Source organism: Oncorhynchus mykiss, chromosome 11, assembly GCF_013265735.2.
Source record: "Oncorhynchus mykiss isolate Arlee chromosome 11, USDA_OmykA_1.1, whole genome shotgun sequence".
Classification (NCBI taxonomy): domain Eukaryota; kingdom Metazoa; phylum Chordata; class Actinopteri; order Salmoniformes; family Salmonidae; genus Oncorhynchus; species Oncorhynchus mykiss.
In genome coordinates this window covers 84027383-84052759 of record NC_048575.1, presented here as the reverse complement: position 1 = coordinate 84052759, position 25377 = coordinate 84027383, and the positions used below count along the sequence as shown (strand labels likewise).

Here is a 25377-nt window from a genome sequence, read left to right as displayed (position 1 = left end):
CGTGTCCTGACAGTATGACTGTGTCACCAGGGGCGTGTCCTGACTGTGTCACCAGGGGCGTTTCCTGACTGTGTCACCAGGTGCGTGTCCTGACTGTGTGACTGTGTCACCAGGGGCATGTCCTGACTGTGTCACCAGGGGCATGTCCTGACTGTGTCACCAGGGGCGTTTCCTGACTGTGTCACCAGCTGCGTGTCCTGACTGTGTGACTGTGTCACCAGGGGCGTGTCCTGACTGTGTCACCAGGTGCGTGTCCTGACAGTAAGACTGTGTCACCAGGGGCGTTTCCTGACTTTGTGACTGTGTCACCAGGTACATCGAGGTGTTCCCCAGTAGGAGGAGTGAGATCGGAGGTCGGAAGAAGACAGAGTCTGTTGAAGAGGGCAGAAACTCCAGACAGAGTCAACCACACAGGCCTGCAGCACAGCCTCCTAGACATGGTGAGACAGACAGACCTGCAGCACAGCCTCCTAGACATGGTGAGACAGACAGACCTGCAGCACAGCCTCCTAGACATGGTGAGACAGACAGACCTGCAGCACAGCCTTCTAGACATGAGACAGACAGACCTGCAGCACAGCCTCCTAGACATGGTGAGACAGACAGACCTGCAGCACAGCCTCCTAGACATGGTGAGACAGACAGACCTGCAGCACAGCCTCCTAGACATGGTGAGACAGACAGACCTGCAGCACAGCCTTCTAGACATGAGACAGACAGACCTGCAGCACAGCCTCCTAGACATGGTGAGACAGACAGACCTGCAGCACAGCCTCCTAGACATGGTGAGACAGACAGACCTGCAGCACAGCCTTCTAGACATGAGACAGACAGACCTGCAGCACAGCCTCCTAGACATGGTGAGACAGACAGACCTGCAGCACAGCCTCCTAGACATGGTGAGACAGACAGACCTGCAGCACAGCCTTCTAGACATGAGACAGACAGACCTGCAGCACAGCCTCCTAGACATGGTGAGACAGACAGACCTGCAGCACAGCCTTCTAGACATGGTGAGACAGACAGACCTGCAGCACAGCCTCCTAGACATGGTGAGACAGACAGACCTGCAGCACAGCCTTCTAGACATGAGACAGACAGACCTGCAGCACAGCCTTCTAGACATGAGACAGACAGACCTGCAGCACAGCCTCCTAGACATGGTGAGACAGACAGACCTGCAGCACAGCCTCCTAGACATGGTGAGACAGACAGACCTGCAGCACAGCCTCCTAGACATGGTGAGACAGACTGTTTTCTTAAAATGTGTAGTGTCATGTCTTTTTAGCATTGATTGGACTTCTGTGATGAAAATGAACAGAGGGTAGATGTCTAGATGGATGTTGTTGTTGTTGTTTGTTTCAGGGTCTCATCCGGTATCTTCTCTGCCCCAACACTTTGTTCACATGAGAGGACTGCCCTTCCAAGCCACAGGAAATGACATCGTTCAGGTATCTATGGTTTCCACTACCGTGCCGTCTCAGAGCGAGACCGTGCTAACTAACTAACTAACTAACTAAACAATGACTTTCTGTAACAGGTTGATATTGCTCTGTCAGTTCTTCTCTCCTCTAGCGCTGTCCAGGATTCTGGTGGAGTTCGGTCCAGACGGGAGGGCCAGTGGAGAGGCTGATGTTTACTTCACATCGCACCAGGACGCCGTCTCAGCCATGACCCGGGACAAGGCACACATGCGTACGTCTGTCTCCAGTACCAGTCAAAAGTTTGGACACAACTACTCATTCCAGGGTTTTTCTTTAGTTTTACTATTTCCTACATTGTAGAATAATAGTGAAGACATCAACACTATGAAATAACACATATGGAATCATGTAGTAACCAAAAAAGTGTTAAACAAAAACAGAATATTTTATATTTGAGGTTCATGTCCTGGATTGTGTGGGCCTTTTGTCTGATATTCTGAGCAAGATGAGACGTAGGCCAATGTCATATCATCAACCCATCACATTTGTCAAATCCTTTTTGGGCTAAACTTGCAGAGGACCGTGAGTAAACGAGCCTACTTCCCAAAAGCAACTATATATCCGTATTAGACTGAAAGTAATTTTTTATCATGATTTGTGAGTCTCTGCTCATTAGTTGCTCGTTCAACGTCGTTGCTTCTACTTCCCAGAATCCCGTTTTAGAATTCTCCCCTCCTAACTGTTTTACATTCACTGACAACAACGAGAAATATTTCCTTGGACAAATATTCCCAGATTTTCAAAAAAAATGTGGTCTCTGGTTTCTGCATCATCAACGTGCTTTTTTCCGTTGCTCATTAGAAAAAGTTGATTTCTGTCTTGAAGGTGTGTTTTCTGACCAATTCCGTGTTTTGGTTTATGATGTTTGTTCCGCATGAGATACTGAAGCCGATTTCACTTCCTCAAAATCCCCAGAATGACTCTTAAGATCATTTAAGAAATCCGTAATAAATGTTCAAGTTTTTTGCCGAGGATGTTGTAGTTGTTTTGGCGCAGTATTTTTCAAGTAAAAACGTCTGGTCTGTCTATTGGATAGAGAGCAATCGTCACAGCTGTTAGTGAGCAAATGGACATCAGATCAAAACACAATGGTAGGTCTGTTTTTAGACTGACTTTTTATGACCAACATTAACCGATGTTAGACTTTGTAGTCAGTTTTCACGTTAGACTAAATGTCTGACTCTTATACTGAAAACTGGACGTTTTTTCAAGGGATTCGTTGTTTTATAAAGTCAGTCACTCTTTAAAGTCCCGTAGATCACTTCATTACTCCCTGTTTTTTTATTACAAAACCACAAGCTTCCAACCTACCTGCCTTTGTTGTTAGAGTATTAAAACACATATTCACAGGAGTCTTGAGGTTCACCGAATTACGTAAATCCGCCTTCAGTTTTAATGCCTTCATTTTAAATAAAAATAACCTACAGAACTAGCTGCGTGTGGTTTCCCTGGTGCCCCTAGGGCAGTTTACGAGTCTGTTGAATTTGTTAAATGAGAATTGCATTTTATTTTATTTTTTATTATCGATGAAATTAAAAAATATATTGTGGTGTTTGTAGTATAAAACATTTTTTGTAACCTGTAGTTATTTGTTTTGTATTCATGTAGGCTACACCGCAAAATCATCCTGCTGTCCCATAATTTGTGTTTTCTAAACGTGGTCCTCCTACCCTGAACTCGTTTTCTGTTTCTTTGCAGAAGAGCGATACATAGAGCTGTTCCTGAATTCAACATCATCTGACGAGGGGCAATGAGGTTTACCAGGTTGGTCTGAATTCAACATCATCAGACGAGGGCCAATGAGGTTTACCAGGTTGGTCTGAATTCAACATCATCAGACGAGGGGCAATGAGGTTTACCAGGTTGGTCTGAATTCAACATCATCAGACGAGGGCCAATGAGGTTTACCAGGTTGGTCTGAATTCAACATCATCAGACGAGGGCCAATGAGGTTTACCAGGTTGGTCTGAATTCAACATCATCTGATAAGGGGCAATGAGGTTTACCAGGTTGGTCTGAATTCAACATCATCAGACGAGGGCCAATGAGGTTTACCAGGTTGGTCTGAATTCAACATCATCAGACGAGGGCCAATGAGGTTTACCAGGTTGGTCTGAATTCAACATCATCAGACGAGGGCCAATGAAGTTTACCAGGTTGGTCTGAATTAAACATCATCAGACGAGGGCCAATGAGGTTTACCAGGTTGGTCTGAATTAAACATCATCAGACGAGGGCCAATGAGGTTTACCAGGTTGGTCTGAATTCAACATCATCTGATAAGGGGCAATGAGGTTTACCAGGTTGGTCTGAATTCAACATCATCAGACGAGGGCCAATGAGGTTTACCAGGTTGGTCTGAATTCAACATCATCAGACGAGGGCCAATGAGGTTTACCAGGTTGGTCTGAATTCAACATCATCTGATGAGGGGCAATGAGGTTTACCAGGTTGGTCTGAATTCAACATCATCTGATGAGGGGCAATGAGGTTTACCAGGTTGGTCTGAATTCAACATTTCAAATATGCATAGTCACTTTAACCAAATCTACATGTACATACTACCTCAGCCTGACTAACCGGTGTCTGTATATAGCCTCTCTACTGTAGATGGCCTCTCTACTGTAGTTTTTATGTCTTTACCTATCTATTGTTCACCTAATACCTTTTTTGCATTATTGGTTAGACCCTGTAAGTAAGCATTTCACTCTAAGGCCAATAACCTGTTGTTTTCAGGGCACGTGACAAACTTTGATTTGATAATATTGGTTGACTGATTGAGTCTGTTGTGATTCTGTCTGCAGGTTAGCGGTGGGCTGAGAGATGACATCGGGAGGTGTGGTGGTGAAAATCCCCATCGACTGGATGTGTCACCATTTGTAAGGGTGTAGAAATGATGTTGAATATAATAAAACTACGTTCAATCTGACTCCCATTTAATATGTGAATAAATACAACAGTCCCTGTGTGTCTCTGGAGGAATCGAGGCAAGATGGAAGCCTCTATCACCTCTGACTATAAAGAACAGATTAACTTGCGCCGTTATTAAGAGATACAAATCATCCTGGCGATCAATGTTCAAGCATACACAGTATAGTTAGAAAAGGACACTGTAAAACAAGAATGCATTTACTCAATTAGTCACAATATAATTACATGACAGTCTTCCTTGGGAACATCCCTTCCTAGAGATTGCTTCAGATAAGCTGTGTTTGGCCCGCCATCCAAACGAGGCAGTACATGGTGAGTCGTCACACTGCTCCCAGCCACTATCACCTCTCATTCTTCCACTACATCAGAAGGACCAGGTCTGGATGTATTGTCTGCACTCTGTTTTGCTCTATGGCTGAATGAGTGGACGGCACAATAAAGACATTCCTGCTGAAGTGGTTTTCCGTCCAACGAGGCGTGAGATAATGGAAGAGCATTCATTATGACATTTAGCAGACTCTGATCCAGAGCCACTACAGTAGTGAGTCATTTAGCAGACTCTTATCCAGAGCCACTACAGTAGTGAGTCATTTAGCAGACTCTCTGACCCAGAGCCACTACAGTAGTGAGTTATTTAACAGACTCTCTTATCCAGAGTCACTACAGTAGTGAGTCATTTAACAGACTCTCTTATCCAGAGTCACTACAGTAGTGAGTCATTTAACAGACTCTCTGATTCAGAGCCACTACAGTGAGTCATTTAGTAGACTCTGATTCAGAGCCACTACAATAGTGAGTCATTTAGTAGACTCTCTGATCCAGAGCCACTACAGTAGTGAGTCATTTAACAGACTCTCTGATTCAGAGCCACTACAGTAGTGAGTCATTTAGTAGACTCTCTGATCCAGAACCACTACAGTAGTGAGTCATTTAGTAGACTCTCTGATCCAGAGCCACTACAATAGTGAGTCATTTAACAGACTCTCTTACTGTCAGGAACATGTTGTAATTCAGTCATTGACTAACGGTTCCTAATCTCAGTGGACGGTGTTGTCAGAGACAATATAAATAAAAACCAGACTTGGAAAAACTTCAGTTTATTGTTGAGTAAGGAAACATTTACATCTCGTCTAGAACTTCTTGAGAATGAAGATTATTTCATTTCTGTCTAACATCACCCGGATAATTACAGAGCTGGCAGATAATCCCTTTTGGTCATTTTTAATTTCTGAATTAAAAAGTTATAGAAAATGTTGCATTTTTGTCAAACCAAAGCATTGCACCAGGTTGAGATCAGCCATGAACAAAAACAGTTCAATGTTTTGCCAAAATGCTAGCTGCGTGTGGTTTCCCTGGTGCCCCTAGGGCAGTTTACGAGTCTGTTGAATTTGTTAAATGAGAATTGCATTTTATTTTATTTTTTATTATCGATGAAATTAAAAAATATATTGTGGTGTTTGTAGTATAAAACATTTTTTGTAACCTGTAGTTATTTGTTTTGTATTCATGTAGGCTACACCGCAAAATCATCCTGCTGTCCCATAATTTGTGTTTTCTAAACGTGGTCCTCCTACCCTGAACTCGTTTTCTGTTTCTTTGCAGAAGAGCGATACATAGAGCTGTTCCTGAATTCAACATCATCTGACGAGGGGCAATGAGGTTTACCAGGTTGGTCTGAATTCAACATCATCAGACGAGGGCCAATGAGGTTTACCAGGTTGGTCTGAATTCAACATCATCAGACGAGGGGCAATGAGGTTTACCAGGTTGGTCTGAATTCAACATCATCAGACGAGGGCCAATGAGGTTTACCAGGTTGGTCTGAATTCAACATCATCAGACGAGGGCCAATGAGGTTTACCAGGTTGGTCTGAATTCAACATCATCTGATAAGGGGCAATGAGGTTTACCAGGTTGGTCTGAATTCAACATCATCAGACGAGGGCCAATGAGGTTTACCAGGTTGGTCTGAATTCAACATCATCAGACGAGGGCCAATGAGGTTTACCAGGTTGGTCTGAATTCAACATCATCAGACGAGGGCCAATGAAGTTTACCAGGTTGGTCTGAATTAAACATCATCAGACGAGGGCCAATGAGGTTTACCAGGTTGGTCTGAATTAAACATCATCAGACGAGGGCCAATGAGGTTTACCAGGTTGGTCTGAATTCAACATCATCTGATAAGGGGCAATGAGGTTTACCAGGTTGGTCTGAATTCAACATCATCAGACGAGGGCCAATGAGGTTTACCAGGTTGGTCTGAATTCAACATCATCAGACGAGGGCCAATGAGGTTTACCAGGTTGGTCTGAATTCAACATCATCTGATGAGGGGCAATGAGGTTTACCAGGTTGGTCTGAATTCAACATCATCTGATGAGGGGCAATGAGGTTTACCAGGTTGGTCTGAATTCAACATTTCAAATATGCATAGTCACTTTAACCAAATCTACATGTACATACTACCTCAGCCTGACTAACCGGTGTCTGTATATAGCCTCTCTACTGTAGATGGCCTCTCTACTGTAGTTTTTATGTCTTTACCTATCTATTGTTCACCTAATACCTTTTTTGCATTATTGGTTAGACCCTGTAAGTAAGCATTTCACTCTAAGGCCAATAACCTGTTGTTTTCAGGGCACGTGACAAACTTTGATTTGATAATATTGGTTGACTGATTGAGTCTGTTGTGATTCTGTCTGCAGGTTAGCGGTGGGCTGAGAGATGACATCGGGAGGTGTGGTGGTGAAAATCCCCATCGACTGGATGTGTCACCATTTGTAAGGGTGTAGAAATGATGTTGAATATAATAAAACTACGTTCAATCTGACTCCCATTTAATATGTGAATAAATACAACAGTCCCTGTGTGTCTCTGGAGGAATCGAGGCAAGATGGAAGCCTCTATCACCTCTGACTATAAAGAACAGATTAACTTGCGCCGTTATTAAGAGATACAAATCATCCTGGCGATCAATGTTCAAGCATACACAGTATAGTTAGAAAAGGACACTGTAAAACAAGAATGCATTTACTCAATTAGTCACAATATAATTACATGACAGTCTTCCTTGGGAACATCCCTTCCTAGAGATTGCTTCAGATAAGCTGTGTTTGGCCCGCCATCCAAACGAGGCAGTACATGGTGAGTCGTCACACTGCTCCCAGCCACTATCACCTCTCATTCTTCCACTACATCAGAAGGACCAGGTCTGGATGTATTGTCTGCACTCTGTTTTGCTCTATGGCTGAATGAGTGGACGGCACAATAAAGACATTCCTGCTGAAGTGGTTTTCCGTCCAACGAGGCGTGAGATAATGGAAGAGCATTCATTATGACATTTAGCAGACTCTGATCCAGAGCCACTACAGTAGTGAGTCATTTAGCAGACTCTTATCCAGAGCCACTACAGTAGTGAGTCATTTAGCAGACTCTCTGACCCAGAGCCACTACAGTAGTGAGTTATTTAACAGACTCTCTTATCCAGAGTCACTACAGTAGTGAGTCATTTAACAGACTCTCTTATCCAGAGTCACTACAGTAGTGAGTCATTTAACAGACTCTCTGATTCAGAGCCACTACAGTGAGTCATTTAGTAGACTCTGATTCAGAGCCACTACAATAGTGAGTCATTTAGTAGACTCTCTGATCCAGAGCCACTACAGTAGTGAGTCATTTAACAGACTCTCTGATTCAGAGCCACTACAGTAGTGAGTCATTTAGTAGACTCTCTGATCCAGAACCACTACAGTAGTGAGTCATTTAGTAGACTCTCTGATCCAGAGCCACTACAATAGTGAGTCATTTAACAGACTCTCTTACTGTCAGGAACATGTTGTAATTCAGTCATTGACTAACGGTTCCTAATCTCAGTGGACGGTGTTGTCAGAGACAATATAAATAAAAACCAGACTTGGAAAAACTTCAGTTTATTGTTGAGTAAGGAAACATTTACATCTCGTCTAGAACTTCTTGAGAATGAAGATTATTTCATTTCTGTCTAACATCACCCGGATAATTACAGAGCTGGCAGATAATCCCTTTTGGTCATTTTTAATTTCTGAATTAAAAAGTTATAGAAAATGTTGCATTTTTGTCAAACCAAAGCATTGCACCAGGTTGAGATCAGCCATGAACAAAAACAGTTCAATGTTTTGCCAAAATGTCTGATAAAATATCAATTCATCAGTCCTACTTTGAATGTTTCACAATAAATGTTTTGAGTAAAAATCCACAAGTACCGAATAAATACTGTGATCAGTTCAGATACCTACACGTGATGCAAGACTTCTCACCAAACCTAGAAAACATAAAACACAACCTGGGACCTGGACGGTTTGTGCAATCATTCCCCTCCTTGCCAAACATGGTTTGAATAGCACAAACAGATCTGGCACCAGGCTATGAAAATATATCCCTTTTCATGGAGTCATTGAAGTTCGTCAGACATCTGAAACCATTAGAGATGAGAAGCTTAAAGTCAGTTTTCCATGAAGCTGCACTGTACAGAAATCACTCCATTTGCTTATTGCTAAAATTCTAATTAGGTGGCCTAATTTCAGTTTGTGCCAAAACAATAATTTATAGTGTAGAGAATCATTGATCTAAACCAGTAGAATATCTTTTCCATAACCAAAAATATTGTGTTTCAAGCTGGTGTAAAAACAAACAAAAAACTGGAAGCGAAAGATGTCAAAAAACAAAATGGGAAGCATAGAAATAGTGAGCATAGAACGCTTCTGACTTGCTTTCAATGAGAATGACAGATCTATAACTCACATTTCTACGTCAAACCGCACCCCAAACAAGTTCCATATCGCAGCGTTAAGTTGTCAGACAGAAAGTTAGTCTGTTCCGTTAGATATTTTGTCAGTGAATGACACTGTATTCCAGATAGAGAGAGACGAGGAAACGTGAGTCTCAGGATGGGCTGGATGCATACTGCTGCAGTAGCTGAGAGTAGCAGACGTCACAGACGTGTTCAGGGTTGATGGAAGAGGGAAGAGGAAGCTCATTGGTCAGACAGCGGTCACAGAACACCCCTCGACAGTTAGCACACCGTCTCTACAGAGAGAAGAGAAACAGTCACTATGCCGTCTCTACAGAGAAGCAGTCACTACGCCGTCTCTACAGAGAAGCAGTCACTACGCCGTCTCTACAGAGAAGCAGTCACTACGCCGTCTCTACAGAGAAGCAGTCACTACGCCGTCTCTACAGAGAAGCAGTCACTACGCCGTCTCTACAGAGAAGCAGTCACTACGCCGTCTCTACAGAGAAACAGTCACTATGCCGTCCCTACAGAGAAGCAGTCACTACGCCGTCTCTTCAGAGAGAAGAGAAACGGTTAATGTTTTAATGCAGAACTTGATGTTCAGTTCCCAGTTGAGCCAGAGACTGTAGAGAATTGCAGAGATGCACCACTTCCACATTGACTCCTTCTAGTGGAACTCAGGGTGGAGGATCATGAAGATGTACAAACTGGATTGAGACAAGGTCAGTGTATCCCTTCAGTTTGAGGAAGCCATCATGTCTGAAGACGAAGTGGTAAGGTGTAGGTGGTGTACCTTGGTCTTAGTCATGGACTCGTCCTGTTCACATAGAGAGCAGATGGATGCCTGGTGGATCTCAAGACAAGACAGGTCCTGGAAAGGAGAACGTCTGCATTAAAGGTATACTTTACATATTTAACATTACAGAGCGTTCAGAAAGTATTCAGACCCCTTCCCTTTTTCCACATTTTGTTACGTTACAGCCTTATTCTAAAATGGATGAAATAAAAACAACTCTACAATCTACACACGCTACCCCATACAGACACGCTACCTACCCCAAACCAACACGCTACCCCATACCGACACGCTACCCCATACCGACACGCTACCCCATACCAACACGCTACCCCCATACAGACACGCTACCCCATACAGACACGCTACCCCATAGACACGCTACCCCATAGACACGCTACCCCATATAGACACGCTACCCCATACCGACACGCTACCCCATACAGACACGCTACCTACCCCATACCGACACGCTACCCCATACCGACACGCTACCCCATACCGACATCCTACCCCAAACCGACACGCTACCCCATACCGACACGCTACCCCATACCGACACGCTACCCCATACCGACACGCTACCCCCATACCGACACGCTACCCCATACAGACACGCTACCCCATACCGACACGCTACCCCATACCGACACGCTACCCCATACCGACACGCTACCCCATACCGACACGCTACCCCATACCGACACGCTACCCCATACCGACACGCTACCCCATACCGACACGCTACCCCCATACAGACACGCTACCCCATAGACACGCTACCCCATACAGACACGCTACCCCATACAGACACGCTACCCCATATAGACACGCTACCCCATACCGACACGCTACCCCATACAGACACGCTGCCTACCCCATACCGACACGCTACCCCATACCGACACGCTACCCCAATACCGACACGCTACCCCATACAGACACGCTACCTACCCCATACAGACACGCTACCCCCATATAGACACGCTACCCCATAGACACGCTACCCCATACAGACACGCTACCCCATACAGACACGCTACCCCATATAGACACGCCACCCCATACCGACACGCTACCCCATACAGACACGCTACCTACCCCATACCGACACGCTACCCCATACCGACACGCTACCCCAATATCGACACGCTACCCCAATACCGACACGCTACCCCAATACCGACACGCTACCCCATACAGACACGCTACCTACCCCATACAGACACGCTACCTACCCCATATCGACACGCTATCCCAATATCGACACGTTACCCCATACCGACACGCTACCCCATACTGACACGCTACCCCAATATCAACACGCTACCTACCTCATACCGACCCGCTACCCAATACCGACCCGCTACCCCATACCGACCCGCTACCTACCCCATACCGACCCGCTACCCCATACAGTCACGCTACCCCATACCGACCCGCTACCTACCCCATACCGACCCGCTACCTACCCCATACCGACACGCTACCCCATACAGTCACGCTACCCCATACCGACCCGCTACCCCATACCGACCCGCTACCCCATACCGACCCGCTACCCCATACCGACCCGCTACCCCACACCGACACACTACCCCAATATCGACACGCTACCTACCCCATACCGACCCGCTACCCCAATATCGACACGCTACCTACCCCATACCGACACGCTACCCCATACCGACACGCTACCCCATACCGACACGCTACCCCAATATCGACACGCTACCTACCCCATACCAACACGCTACCCCATACCGACACGCTACCCCATACAGACACGCTACCTACCCCATACCGACACGCTACCCCAATATCGACACGCTACCCCATACCGACCCGCTACCTACCCCATACCGACCCGCTACCTACCCCATACCGACACGCTACCCCATACAGTCACGCTACCCCATACCGACCCGCTACCCCATACCGACCCGCTACCCCATACCGACCCGCTACCCCATACCGACCCGCTACCCCATACCGACCCGCTACCCCACACCGACCCGCTACCCCACACCGACACACTACCCCAATATCGACACGCTACCTACCCCATACCGACCCGCTACCCCAATATCGACACGCTACCTACCCCATACCGACACGCTACCCCATACCGACCCGCTACCCCATACCGACACGCTACCCCAATATCGACACGCTACCTACCCCATACCAACACGCTACCCCATACCGACACGCTACCCCATACAGACACGCTACCTACCCCATACCGACACGCTACCCCAATATCGACACGCTACCCCATATCGACACGCTACCTACCCCATACCGACCCGCTACCCCATGCCGACACGCTACCCCATACAGACACGCTACCTACCCCATGCCGACACGCTACCCCAATATCGACACGCTACCCCATATCGACACGCTACCTACCCCATACCGACCCGCTACCCCATGCCGACACGCTACCCCATACCGACACGTTACCTACCCCATGCCGACACGCTACCTACCCCATGCCGACACGCTACCTACCCCATGCCGACACGCTACCTACCCCATGCCGACACGCTACCTACCCCATGCCGACACGCTACCTACCCCATGCCGACACGCTACCTACCCCATGCCGACACGCTTCGTCATTACAGGATATTTTGTGACCAAAAAAGAAGAAGATTGAATCCATTTTAGAATAAGGCTGTAACGTAACAAAATGTGTAAAAAGTCAAGGGTTCTGAACACTTTCTGAATGCTCTGTATTTAACACTTCCAATGGTAGAAACAGTTGAAAAAGGGAGGTCCTATGAAGGAGACATCTAGAAATACTGTAGTTTGAAGAGATTAAGGAATATTACCTGTTCATCCTGATTTTGTGACAATGACCTAGAGAGAGAGAGAGATGTCAAGCTATTGGTTCGCAAGGCAATGCAGTAAGACGACACTGTACGTGTGTTCAGGACTAAACCAATGAGACGTGTGTTCAGGACTAAACCAATGAGACGCGTGTTCAGGACTAAACCAATGAGACGCGTGTTCAGGACTAAACCAATGAGACGCGTGTTCAGGACTAAACCAATGAGACGCGTGTTCAGGACTAAACCAATGAGACGCGTGTTCAGGACTAAACCAATGAGACGCGTGTTCAGGACTAAACCAATGAGACGCGTGTTCAGGACTAAACCAATGAGACGCGCGTTCAGGACTAAACCAATGAGACGCGTGTTCAGGACTAAACCAATGAGACGTGTGTTCAGGACTAAACCAATGAGACGCGTGTTCAGGACCAAACCAATGAGACGCGTGTTCAGGACCAAACCAATGAGACGTGTGTTCAGGACTAAACCAATGAGACGCGTGTTCAGGACTAAACCAATGAGACGCGTGTTCAGGACTAAACCAATGAGACGCGTGTTCAGGACTAAACCAATGAGACGCGTGTTCAGGACTAAACCAATGAGACGCGTGTTCAGGACTAAACCAATGAGACGCGTGTTCAGGACTAAACCAATGAGACGTGTGTTCAGGACTAAACCAATGAGACGCGTGTTCAGGACCAAACCAATGAGACGCGTGTTCAGGACCAAACCAATGAGACGTGTGTTCAGGACTAAACCAATGAGACGTGTGTTCAGGACTAAACCATGCTTACATGTCTGAACCCAGACTGCTCTTGTCCTCCAACATGTTGCATAGTTGCTCATTCTCCTTTTTGACGGCCTCAAGTTCCTATGACGCACACAGAACAACATGGCCATGTCAGTCCTTGAATAGACAGAGACTTCAGGGTGGTTTTCAGGAAGCTGTTGGGTCTACCTTCCTGATGTCGTCCACCTGTCTGGGGTCTCCCTGCGGTGTTGGGGCCCTCTTCTCCCCAGGGTGTATGTACAGGCCACCACCTCCCTGCTCTCTCTCCCTCCTCAGCTCCTGCTCCAGACTCCATCTGACACACACACGTTTTCAAATCAAGTACAAAACCTTGACATCTGAATGTAATGTTTGTATTAATTGACCGAATACATCTGAGCGTATAGAGCAGTACGAGCTGCAGTGTCGGTCCCTTGTTTCATGAAATAAAAAGATCACAGAAATGATCCAAACGCACAACATTTTTATTTCTTTGCCAAGATAATTCATCCACCTGACAGGTGTGGCATATAGGTGCACCTTGTGCTGGGGACAATAAAAGGCCACTTTAAAATTCACAGTTTTGTCACACAACACAATGTCACAGATGTCTCAAGTTTTGAGGGAGCATTCATATTGGCATGCTGACTGCAGGAATGTCCACCAGATCTGTAACCAGATAATTAAATGTTCATTTCTCTACTATAAGCCGCCTCCAACGTCGTTTTAGAGAACTCGGCAGTACGCTCAACTGGCCTTAAGATCGCAGACTGCCTCAGCGAGCAGGCTTTTCTAATCGACCTGGCCCGGGTATCCTGGAAGGATAATGACCTCATCCCATCAGTAGAGGATGCCTGGTTGTTCTTTAAAAAGTGCCTTCCTCACCATCTTAAATAAGCATGCCCCTTTCAAAAAATGTAGAACCAGGAACAGATTTAGCCCTTGGTTCTCTCCAGACCTGACTGCCTTTGACCAGCACAAAAACATCCTGTGGCGTTCTGCATTAACATCGAACAACCCCCGCAATATGCAACTTTTCAGGGAAGTTAGGAACCAATACACACAGTCAGTTAGGAAAGCTAAGTCTAGCTTTATCAAACAGAAATTTGCATCTTATAGCTCTAACTCCAAAAAGTTATGGGACACTGTAAAGTCTATGGGGAATAAGAGCACCTCCTCCCAGCTGCCCACTGCACTGAGGATAGGAAACTCTGTCACCACCGATAAATCCACGATAATCAAGAATTTCAATAAGCATTTCTCTACGGTTGGCCATGCTTTCCTCCTGGCTACCCCAACCCCGGCCAACAGCTCCACACCCCCCGCAGCAAAACCTGGACCCGTACAAATCAGCCGGGCTAGACAATCTGGATCCTTTCTTTCTAAAATGATCCACCGCCATTGTTGCAACCCCTATTACTAGCCTGTTCAAACTCTTTCGTATCGTCCGAGATCCCTAAAGATTGGAAGCTGCCGCGGTCATCCCCCTCTTCAAAGGGGGTGACACCCTCGACCCAAACTGTTATAGACCTATAGCCATCCTGCCCTGCCTTTCTAAAGTCTTCGAAAGCCAAGTTAATAAACAGATCACTGACCATTTCAAATCCCACCGTACCTTCTCCACGATGCAATCTGGTTTCAGAGCTTGTCAAGGGTGCACCTTAGGCACCATCAAGGTCCTAAACGATATCATAACCACCATCGATAAAAGACAGTACTGTGTAGCAGTCTTCATCGACCTGGCCAAGGCTTTCGACTCTGTCAATCACTGTATTCTTATCGGCAGACTCAACAGCCTTGGTTTCTCATGACTGCCTCGCCTGGTTCAACCAACTACTTCTCAGATAAAGTTCAGTGTCTCAAATGGGCCTGTTGTCCGGACCTCTGGCAGTCTCTATGGGGGTACCACAAGGTTCAATTCTCAGGCCGACTCTTTTCTCTGTATATATCAACAATGTCGCTCTCGCTGCGGGTGATTCCCTGAACCACCTCTACGCAAACAACACCATTCTGTATACTTCTGGCACTTCTTTGGACATTGTGTTAACTAACCTCCAGGCGAGCTTCAATGCCATACAACTCTCCTTCTGTGGCCGCCAACTGCTTTAAACGCTAGTAAAACTAAATGCATGCTCTTCAACCAATCGCTGCCCGCAACTTCCCGCCCGACCAGCATCATTACTCTTGACGGTTCTGACTTAGAATATGTCGACAACTACAAATACCTAGGTGTCTGGTTAGACTGTAAACTCTCCTTCCAAACTCACATTAAGCATCTCCAATCCAAAATTAAATCTAGAACCGGCTTCCAATTTCGCAACAAAGCCTCCTTTGGCCGCCTTTCCTTCCAGTTCTCTGCTGCCAATGACTGGAACGAACTGCAAAAATCACCGAAGCTGGAGTCTCATATCTCCCACTCTAACTTTAAGCATCAGCTGTCAGAGCAGCTTACCGATCACTGTACCTGTACACAGCCCATCTGTAAATAGCCCACCCAACTGCCTACCTCATCCCAAATAGTTTTTATTTAATTTTTTTTGCTCTTTTACACATCCTCATCTGCACATCTATCACTCCAGTGTAAATTGCTAAATTATAATTACTTCGCCACTATGGGCCTATTTATTGCCTTACCACCTTACGTCATTTGCACACACTGTGTATAGATTTTCCTATTGTGTTATTGACTGTACGTTGGTTTATCCTATGTGTAACTCTGTGTTGTTGTTTCTGTCGCACTGCTTTGCTTTACCTTGGCCAGGTCGCAGTTGTAAATGAGAACTTGTTCTCAACTGGCCTACCTGGTTAAATAAAGGTGAAATAACAAACTAAAATAAAACAACCACAGACCACATGTAACCACACCCATTGTGCCATTCATCCGCCTCCATCACCTCATGTTTCAGCAGGATAACCCACAGTCATGAGGCAAATGGTGGTCACACCAGATACTGACTGGTTTTCTGATCCACGACCCTACTTCTTTTTAAAGGTATCTGTGACCAACAGAGTCATATCTGTATTCTCAGTCATGTGAAATCCATAGATTAGGACCTAATGAATTTATTTCAAAGGATTGATTTCCTTATAGGAAGTGTAACTCAGTAAAAATCTTTGCCATGTAGTGTTTTTTGTCATGTCCAGTAGATATAAATCCAATGAAATGCATTGATCCTGATAATTACCTGTGTTTCCGTAGGCGTTCCACCTCCAGCTGTAGAGAGTCTATCTTGTCTCCAAACTCCTGTTTAAACAGTTTATGATCCTCCCCAGCCTGGTCCCGCTCCCTCTCCGCCTGACGGGATCTGCACCGGGGGGGGGGGGGGCAAGGTGAACGGCGGGGGGTAAAATGAACTTATGGTAAAATGAAAATTAAACAAAAACTCATGGACTAAACTTCAAATGAAAACGACAGAACTGAGAAATGAAATGAAGAAGACAACAAACTCATGGCAAATGAAGAAGACAACAAACTCATGGCAAATGAAGAAGACAACAAACTCATGGCAAATGAAGAAGACAACAAACTCATGGCAAATGAAGAAGACAACAAACTCATGGCAAATGAAGAAGACAACAAACTCATGGCAAATGAAGAAGACAACAAACTCATGGCAAATGAAGAAGACAACAAACTCATGGCAAATGAAGACGCAACAAACTCATGGCAAATGAAAAGAAGAAAACATAGTGGATAGAGAGAGTCTCCATTTCAACAGAAAAAGGGAGAGAAACAGGAAGAGGCCTAAAGAGAAAGCTAGGATACGTCAAAAAGAAAGTGAAGAGAACAGAGACTCCTCCTCCCATCATCCAGAAGCAGACCAGAAGTTTGCATTGAATATGTTTTTATTATGCTAGTATTGGACTACAGTTGACATCTAAGGTAATAGAACCACATACAAAGGCATTTCCTTTTAACTTGCTTTTTCTCTGGGAATACTTTAGCGTTCTCATTCTGACCTGGACTGACCTTTCACGCAACCAGTACATCCTTACATGGTGATTTGGGTTGCTGTTCAACGGTAGATGTTTCTGTTCGGTGCTCTGGGGTGAGATTCCCAAAAACAATATATCTTCTAGCAGTAAGACCATGTTAAAAAATCCATCGGTAGGCAATAGAAGAACGATGATCTGAATGCTAAAGATTATATTTTGTTTTGACGAGATTAGAGGAGGAAGCGGAACTACAAACGGTGTGTACTGTAATGGTTCAGACGTCATCATACTATATTTACTGTGTTATGTTTCAGGAGTCCAGATCTTTTTTTTTAACCTTGGGGTTTAGACTTGAGTTGGGCTTGGTGGCTGGTCTAAGGGACCGATGTCTGTCGGGCTGCTCTTAGAACACAGGAATGCATAGTGTTCCGGAACAATATACGTTCCTATGGTATTTACTGTGGGGTCATAAAGTAATGACACCTTTGATAAACATGTGCAAAAAGTGACTGTACATAATAAATATTGAGATATATTGTATGCAACAAAAATAGATATTATTTTAAACTTTTTAAAAAAAAAATGTATTTATTTTTATAATCGCTCAGAAAAATAGATTTTGTTTAAACAAGTATTCCATTTTTTTTTTCTCAAAAAAAGTTAGGTGTCAAAATGATTACCACCCTGTTTTCAATAGGGATGGGGGATACAGTCAGACGGACCTTTTTTTTAATTAAAATCAGATGTTTTCAACGGGTTTCACAGCCAGAGACTGGGTAGAGTTCCATGAGGCCACTGACCTTAACAAGGGCCTCAGGACCAGTGGAAGAACAACCTCTATGTTCATGTCCTCTGACCAGAGCAGCGGTTACAATCCAAGTGCAATTTCCGTTTATCAAACTCCCGACGTTTCCATTTGTTGGCTGACGGGAACACAGAGCACCTTGGCCACACACCAGTGGTGGGTTTAGTGTCTAAATGAGAACGTACGAGCAGAAAATAAACCCGGAACTACTGTACAATATGATGGTGGATCTTTGATGTTTTGGGGATATGTTGCTTCCTCTGGTCAATCGCATCATGAAATGAAACCAGAACCAGGACATTTAGCCAATAAACCTGGTTGCATCTGACAGAAGACTGAAACATGACCACAAGTGGGATTTCCAGCAGGACAATAACCCCAAGCACACATCAAAATCCACAAAGAAAATGTTAAATTGGCCACAAAATAAAATAGAGTACTTGTTAAACAAAATGTTTTTCTCTGAGCAATTGTATTTGTATAAAATAATAACCACATTTTTTTTGGAGCATACAATATAGCTAAGTATGATTTATTTTATACGGTAATTAGTGCTCATCTTATTCAAACGTGTCAATAATTTCGGACCCCACTGTATCTATATAGTAAACGGCTCTGAGGTATAGCCTACGGTCCTTATAGTCTGATCTAAGGACCTATGCTGCTGTTGGCAGAGATGGGCTACATTTGAAATATCTATTTCAATTACTTAAGTATTTTGTAAATGTGGATTTCGCCAGGCTGAACGACACTCCGATGTATTCTGTAACAAGATACTTTCGAAAGATGTCATTCGTATTTTCAGAAATAGAAAATACTTTTCTATAACATTTTTTTTTATTTTTTTTTCAAATAGCGATTCATGATTTTGTGGCCCCCTTTTCACCCTGCATTGGTATCAGTAGTCTGATGGCACTACGGTGTGATAAGAACGTCTGCTGAATGAACTAAACATACATGTATATGGAAAAATTAACAATTGCAAAGCATGCTGAGTAATATTTGAATGAGCTCCGCCCCCCCCCAAAAAAAGGCCAATAATAATAATAATAATAATACCCAGTGTGCTTTGCAGTTAATTTTGGTCTGTTCATTTTCATAATACATAATATTTTGGTCACTTAAGCCTTCCGCATCCTTCGGTTTTGGCTGGCGCCTGGCTAAACTAGTGTGCTCGCATACTTCCTTAAGTCCTTTGCTTGAAAAAAAAGAGGGAAAAAAAAGTGACAATAGTACTGTTTGTCCATCTTAAGACGCCGTAGCCAGTATACACTTCCTCAAAATAGTAAGAATGAATCTAAGCTAACTCAAGAAATTCCGTCATTGGCGTTTTTTTGCCGAGGAGATCCTGGTCCCGCAATTTTAGAAAAAAAAAACTTCCCAAAATGTCATCATAATATACATGCATGAACCGTCCTTAGTGTTTGGGAAGGGAAGCACACGCCTTTACAGTTCAACTAAGGTAGATACCAACATATCACAGTCACAGCAAGTAAAACGATTCTGTCACCATTTGCTGAGGATGCTGTTGCTGTTCGGGCCGGCTACTTGCAAATGTATTTCTGTATACAAATACATGTAGTTGAAGTATTTTGTCGTTTATTTTAGATACATTGATCTTTATGGTATTTTGTAAATTCTTGCCAATTCTTGACTGTAGGGGGGGGGCTTCAGGGGATCGATTTACAAGAAACAACAACAGCCATTTCAATTTTCAGAACAGTACATCCATCTCTCTTCCCGAAAATGGCTGACATCCCAAACTCGAAGTCTTGTATCAGGGAACATTCATTACATGTGTGTGGGGGGGGGGGGGGATCTGATATCTTCATTCCTTACGGAATGAACCCAAGCTAAAGTCCTGAAACCCAGCGAGCAGAATGGAGCCCCCTCTGCACTGCTAGTATACCGACAGAAAAACACACGGAAGAACAGAAAACCAGGCTAGAGGAAGCCAGAGAGACTATATCAGTCAGGAGAGTAGAGGTTTAGGAAATAAAATGTAATTTAACACTAGAGAAGGAAAGGAACCGTAACAGATATCATACCAAAAAATAAGTAACCTAGTTAAAGGGATAGTCCGGGATTTCGGCAATAAGGTCCTTTATCTACTTCCCTACAGTTAGATGAACTCGTGGACAGCATTTTCATGTCTCTGTGTGCAGTTTGAAGAAAGTTGCTAACTAGCATTGGTACAATTGCTAACTAGCGTTAGCGCGATGACTGGAAGTCTATGGTATATGCTAGCAGACCCGATTGCATTCCAGTCATTGCGCTAACATTAGTTAACATGATCGCAGATACCATAGACTTCCAGTCATTGCCCTAACGCTAGTTAGCAATTGCGCTAGCGCTAGTTTGCAACTTGCTTCAAACTGCATGCGGAGACATACAAAATGGAATCCACAAGTTCATCTAACTCTAGGGAAGTAGACACATGACCTCACTGCCAAAATCCTGAAGTATCCCTTTAAGTAATTTCTATATTATGCAAATATTGTTTTTTTCTGATTTGGATCAGGGTTTATCAAACGAGGATGTGGGTGTCATTCTGGGGAACAGAGGAGAGGGGAGGGAGGACTACTGTTGCTTCTGAAGCAGTTTCTCTGCGTTGGAACTCAAGCTTCTGGCCTGCTTCACACAGTCTTCCTCACTGTGAGGAGGAGATAGTGGAGGAAGAGGTAAAGAACCAAGAAATGAAAGGGATGGAGAAATGGAAAGATATAAGAAAGTAGCGATGGATAGAATAGATAGAGAGGGGGAAAAGGAAGAGGGTAGTTACTAAGCCCTGAAAAGAACACATGTTTAGATTAGATCTGAGAGTCAAAAACACTGGCATGAGTCTGTCCAAAGCTTTGTCAGAGGAGATTCTCTCTCAATCCAGGATTGGTCTTCATCTGGGTCCATGAAATCCATCCTAAATTGCAGGTGTAGCAGTGTAGACTACAGGTGTAGCAGTGTAGACTACAGGTGTAGCAGTGTAGACTACAGGTGTAGCAGTGTAGACTACAGGTGTAGCAGTGTAGACTACAGGTGTAGTAGTGTAGACTACAGGTGTAGCAGTGTAGACTACAGGTGTAGCAGTGTAGACTACAGGTGTAGCAGTGTAGACTACAGGTGTAGCAGTGTAGACTACAGGTGTAGTAGTGTAGACTACAGGTGTAGCAGTGTAGACTACAGGTGTAGCAGTGTAGACTACAGGTGTAGCAGTGTAGACTACAGGTGTAGCAGTGTAGACTACAGGTGTAGTCGTAGCAGTGTAAACTACAGGTGTATCAGTGTAAACTACAGGTGTAGCAGTGTAGACTACATGGGTAGCAGTGTAGACTACATGGGTAGCAGTGTAGACTACATGGGTAGCAGTGTAGACTACAGGGGTAGCAGTGTAGACTACAGGTGTAGCAGTGTAGACTACAGGTGTAGCAGTGTAGACTACAGGTGTAGCAGTGTAGACTACAGGTGTAGCAGTGTAGACTACAGGTGTAGCAGTGTAGACTACAGGTGTAGTCGTAGCAGTGTAGACTACAGGTGTAGCAGTGTAGACTACAGGTGTAGTAGTGTAGACTACAGGTGTAGCAGTATGTAGACTACAGGTGTAGCAGTGTAGACTACAGGTGTAGCAGTGTAGACTACAGGTGTAGCAGTATGTAGACTACAGGTGTAGCAGTGTAGACTACAGGTGTAGTAGTGTAGACTACAGGTGTAGCAGTATGTAGACTACAGGTGTAGCAGTGTAGACTACAGGTGTAGCAGTGTAGACTACAGGTGTAGCAGTGTAGACTACAGGTGTAGCAGTGTAGACTACAGGTGTAGTAGTGTAGACTACAGGTGTAGCAGTGTAAACTACAGGTGTAGTCGTAGTAGTGTAGACTACAGGCGTAGCAGTGTAGACTACAGGCGTAGTAGTGTAGACTACAGGTGTAGCAGTGTAGACTACAGGTGTAGCAGTGTAGACTACAGGTGTAGTAGTGTAGACTACAGGTGTAGCAGTATGTAGACTACAGGTGTAGCAGTGTAGACTACAGGTGTAGTAGTGTAGACTACAGGTGTAGTAGTGTAGACTACAGGTGTAGCAGTGTAGACTACAGGTGTAGCAGTGTAGACTACAGGTGTAGTAGTGTAGACTACAGGTGTAGCAGTGTAGACTACAGGTGTAGCAGTGTAGACTACAGGTGTAGTAGTGTAGACTACAGGTGTAGCAGTATGTAGACTACAGGTGTAGCAGTGTAGACTACAGGTGTAGCAGTGTAGACTACAGGTGTAGTAGTGTAGACTACAGGTGTAGCAGTATGTAGACTACAGGTGTAGCAGTGTAGACTACAGGTGTAGCAGTGTAGACTACAGGTGTAGCAGTATGTAGACTACAGGTGTAGCAGTATGTAGACTACAGGTGTAGCAGTGTAGACTACAGGTGTAGCAGTGTAGACTACAGGTGTAGTAGTGTAGACTACAGGTGTAGCAGTGTAGACTACAGGTGTAGCAGTGTAGACTACAGGTGTAGCAGTGTAGACTACAGGTTTAGCAGTGTAGACTACAGGTGTAGCAGTGTAGACTACAGGTGTAGTAGTGTAGACTACAGGTGTAGCAGTATGTAGACTACAGGTGTAGCAGTGTAGACTACAGGTGTAGCAGTATGTAGACTACAGGTGTAGCAGTGTAGACTACAGGTGTAGTAGTGTAGACTACAGGTGTAGCAGTATGTAGACTACAGGTGTAGCAGTGTAGACTACAGGTGTAGCAGTATGTAGACTACAGGTGTAGCAGTGTAGACTACAGGTGTAGCAGTGTAGACTACAGGTGTAGCAGTGTAGACTACAGGTGTAGCAGTGTAGACTACAGGTGTAGTAGTGTAGACTACAGGTGTAGCAGTGTAGACTACAGGTGTAGCAGTGTAGACTACAGGTGTAGCAGTGTAGACTACAGCGAAACTCGAGTCGCACCGCATAATTTTTACTAAGATGTCACCGGAGAAGGCGGCCGATGTTTTCCGTGTCCCCAACCAATTGTGTTTTTTGTTTGTTTATTTGCGTTGTTTGTCATGTATTTTTTTTAAACTTATTTTGTACATTATGTTGCCGCTACCATCTCTTATGACCGAAAATAACTTCCGGACGTCAGGACTGTGATTACTCACCACGGATTTTCAGAATCCATTTTTTCCATTAACGAGTCTGACGCGAATGATATACTGCTTTCTCGGGAACAGGCCCAGATCCACGTGGTTTGCGTGAAGAGAAGGCAGAGAAAAAGGGGCAAAAGCGCGGGAAAATAAAACAGATGACCTACGCGGAAGGTTAAACTACCAACGGGACATTCAAAACTGTAATATCTTATGTTTCACCGAGTCGTGGCTGAACGACGACATTAATAACATACAGCTGGTGGGTTACACACTGCATTGGCTGGATAGAACAGCAGCATCTGGTAAGACAAGGGGCGGCGGACTACGAATTTTTGTAAATAAGCTGATGCACGATATTGAAGTCTCGAGCTATTGCTCGCCTGAGGTAGAGTATCTCATGATAAGCTGTAGACCACACTATCTACCTAGAGAGTTTATCTGTATTTTTCGTACCACTACAGACTGAGGCTGGCACTAAGACAGAATGAGCTGAATGAGCTGTATTCTGCAATAAGCAAACAGGAAAACACTCTCCAAGAGGTGGTGCTCCTAGTGGTCAGGGACTTTAATGCAAGGAAACTTAAATCAGTTTTACCTAATTTCTACCAGCATGTTAAATGTGCAACCAGAGGGAAAAACTCTCAACCACCAACTACTCCACACACAGAGATGGATAAAAGGCTCTCCCTCTCCCTCCATTTGGCAAATATTACCATAATTCTATCCTCCTGATTCCTGCTTACAAGCTCAAATTAAAGCAGGAAGCACCAGTGACTCGGTCAATAAAAAAGTGGTCAGATGAAGCAGATGCTAAACTACAGGACTGTTTTGCTATCACAGACTGGAACATGTTCCGGGATTCTTCCTATGGCATTGAGGAGTACACCACACCAGTCACTGGCTTCATCAATAAGTGCATCGACGACGTCGCCCCCCACAGTGACCGCACGTACATACCCCAACCAGAAGCCATTGATCGCAGGCAACATCCGCACTGAGCTAAAGGCTAGAGCTGCCGCTTTCAAGGAGTGGGACTCTAACCTGGAAGCTTATAAGAAATCCTGCTATGCCCTCCGACGAACCATCAAACAGGCAAAGTGTCAAGACAGGACTAAGATCGAATCGTACTACACCGGCTCTAACGCTTGTTGGATGTGGCAGGGCCTGCAAACTATTGCAGACTGCAAAGGGAAACAGCTGAGAACTGCCCATTGACACAAGCCTACCAGACGAGCTAAACTACTTCTATACTCGCTTCAAGGCAAATAACACTGACACATGCATTAGAGCACTAGCTGTTCCGGAAGACTGTGTGATCACGCTCCCCGCAGCCGATGTGAGTAAGACCCTTCAAACAGGTCAACATTCACAATCCAGACGGATTACCAGGACGTGTACTCCGAGCATGTGCTGACCAACTGGCAAGTGTCTTCACTGATATTTCAACCTCTCCCTGTCCGAGTCCATAATACCAACATTTTAAGAATACCACCATAGTCCCTATGCCGAAGAACACTACGGTAACCTGCCTAAATGACTACCGACCTGTAGCACTCATGTCTGTAGCCATGAAGTGCTTTGAAAGGCTGGACATAGCTCACATCAACACCATTATCCCAGAAACTCTAGAGCCACTCCGATTTGCATACCGCCCCAACAAATCCACAGATGATGCAATCTCTATTGCACTCTACACTCCAAAGGGGTGTGTCCCCTCCTGTACTCCCTGTTCCTTCATGACTGCACGGCCAGGCACGACTCCAACACCATCATTAAGTTTGTCGATGATCAACGACGAGACAGCCTATAGGGAGGAGGTCAGAGACCTGGCCGTGTTCTAACCAAGACAACAACCTCTCCCTCAACGATGAGACAGCCTATAGGGAGGAGGTCAGAGACCTGGCCGTGAGGTGCAATGAC

The 25377-nt window shown here is 44.8% G+C and overlaps 2 protein-coding genes and 1 long non-coding RNA gene across 11 annotated transcripts in view; 1 reads left to right on the top strand and 2 right to left on the bottom strand.

Annotated features, from left to right (window-relative positions):
- Positions 1-7248, top strand: part of grsf1 (G-rich RNA sequence binding factor 1) — a 38689-nt gene extending 31441 nt beyond the window's left edge. Inside the window, exons 6-12 of one of the 6 annotated variants that reach the window (XR_005034776.1) lie at positions 313-440; positions 1366-1451; positions 1560-1695; positions 3183-3248; positions 4289-4363; positions 6018-6083; positions 7124-7248. Coding sequence is in view for 2 of the 6 variants with exons in the window: in XM_036936576.1 (XP_036792471.1) it covers positions 313-479; positions 1366-1451; positions 1560-1695; positions 3183-3238 (445 nt within the window). In the remaining 4 variants the exon portion in view is untranslated. Of the gene's footprint in view, positions 1-312; positions 480-1365; positions 1452-1559; positions 1696-3182; positions 3249-4288; positions 4414-6017; positions 6182-7123 lie in introns of those variants that run through there. The other 5 variants (XR_005034773.1, XR_005034775.1, XR_005034774.1 and 2 more) reach the window with 5 other exon arrangements.
- Positions 7249-8330: 1082 nt separating this feature from the next.
- LOC110535141 (protein RUFY3) overlaps positions 8331-25377 on the bottom strand; it is a 53836-nt gene continuing 36789 nt past the window's right edge. For 2 of the 4 annotated variants that reach the window (XM_036936563.1, XM_036936564.1), the window contains exons 12-17: positions 16780-16899; positions 13784-13910; positions 13620-13696; positions 12826-12853; positions 9983-10060; positions 8331-9482 (exon numbers count right to left, since the gene is read on the bottom strand). In XM_036936563.1, coding sequence (XP_036792458.1) covers positions 9339-9482; positions 9983-10060; positions 12826-12853; positions 13620-13696; positions 13784-13910; positions 16780-16899 — 574 coding nt within the window. In that variant the 3' untranslated portion in view covers positions 8331-9338. Of the gene's footprint in view, positions 9483-9982; positions 10061-12825; positions 12854-13619; positions 13697-13783; positions 13911-16779; positions 16900-17422; positions 20989-25377 lie in introns of those variants that run through there. The other 2 variants (XM_036936565.1, XM_036936566.1) reach the window with 1 other exon arrangement.
- On the bottom strand, positions 11460-12819 carry LOC118937428. The gene is made up of 3 exons (XR_005034777.1): positions 12026-12819; positions 11838-11859; positions 11460-11720 (listed from the first exon to the last, which is right to left on the bottom strand). It is a non-coding gene; the product is annotated as an uncharacterized LOC118937428 (long non-coding RNA).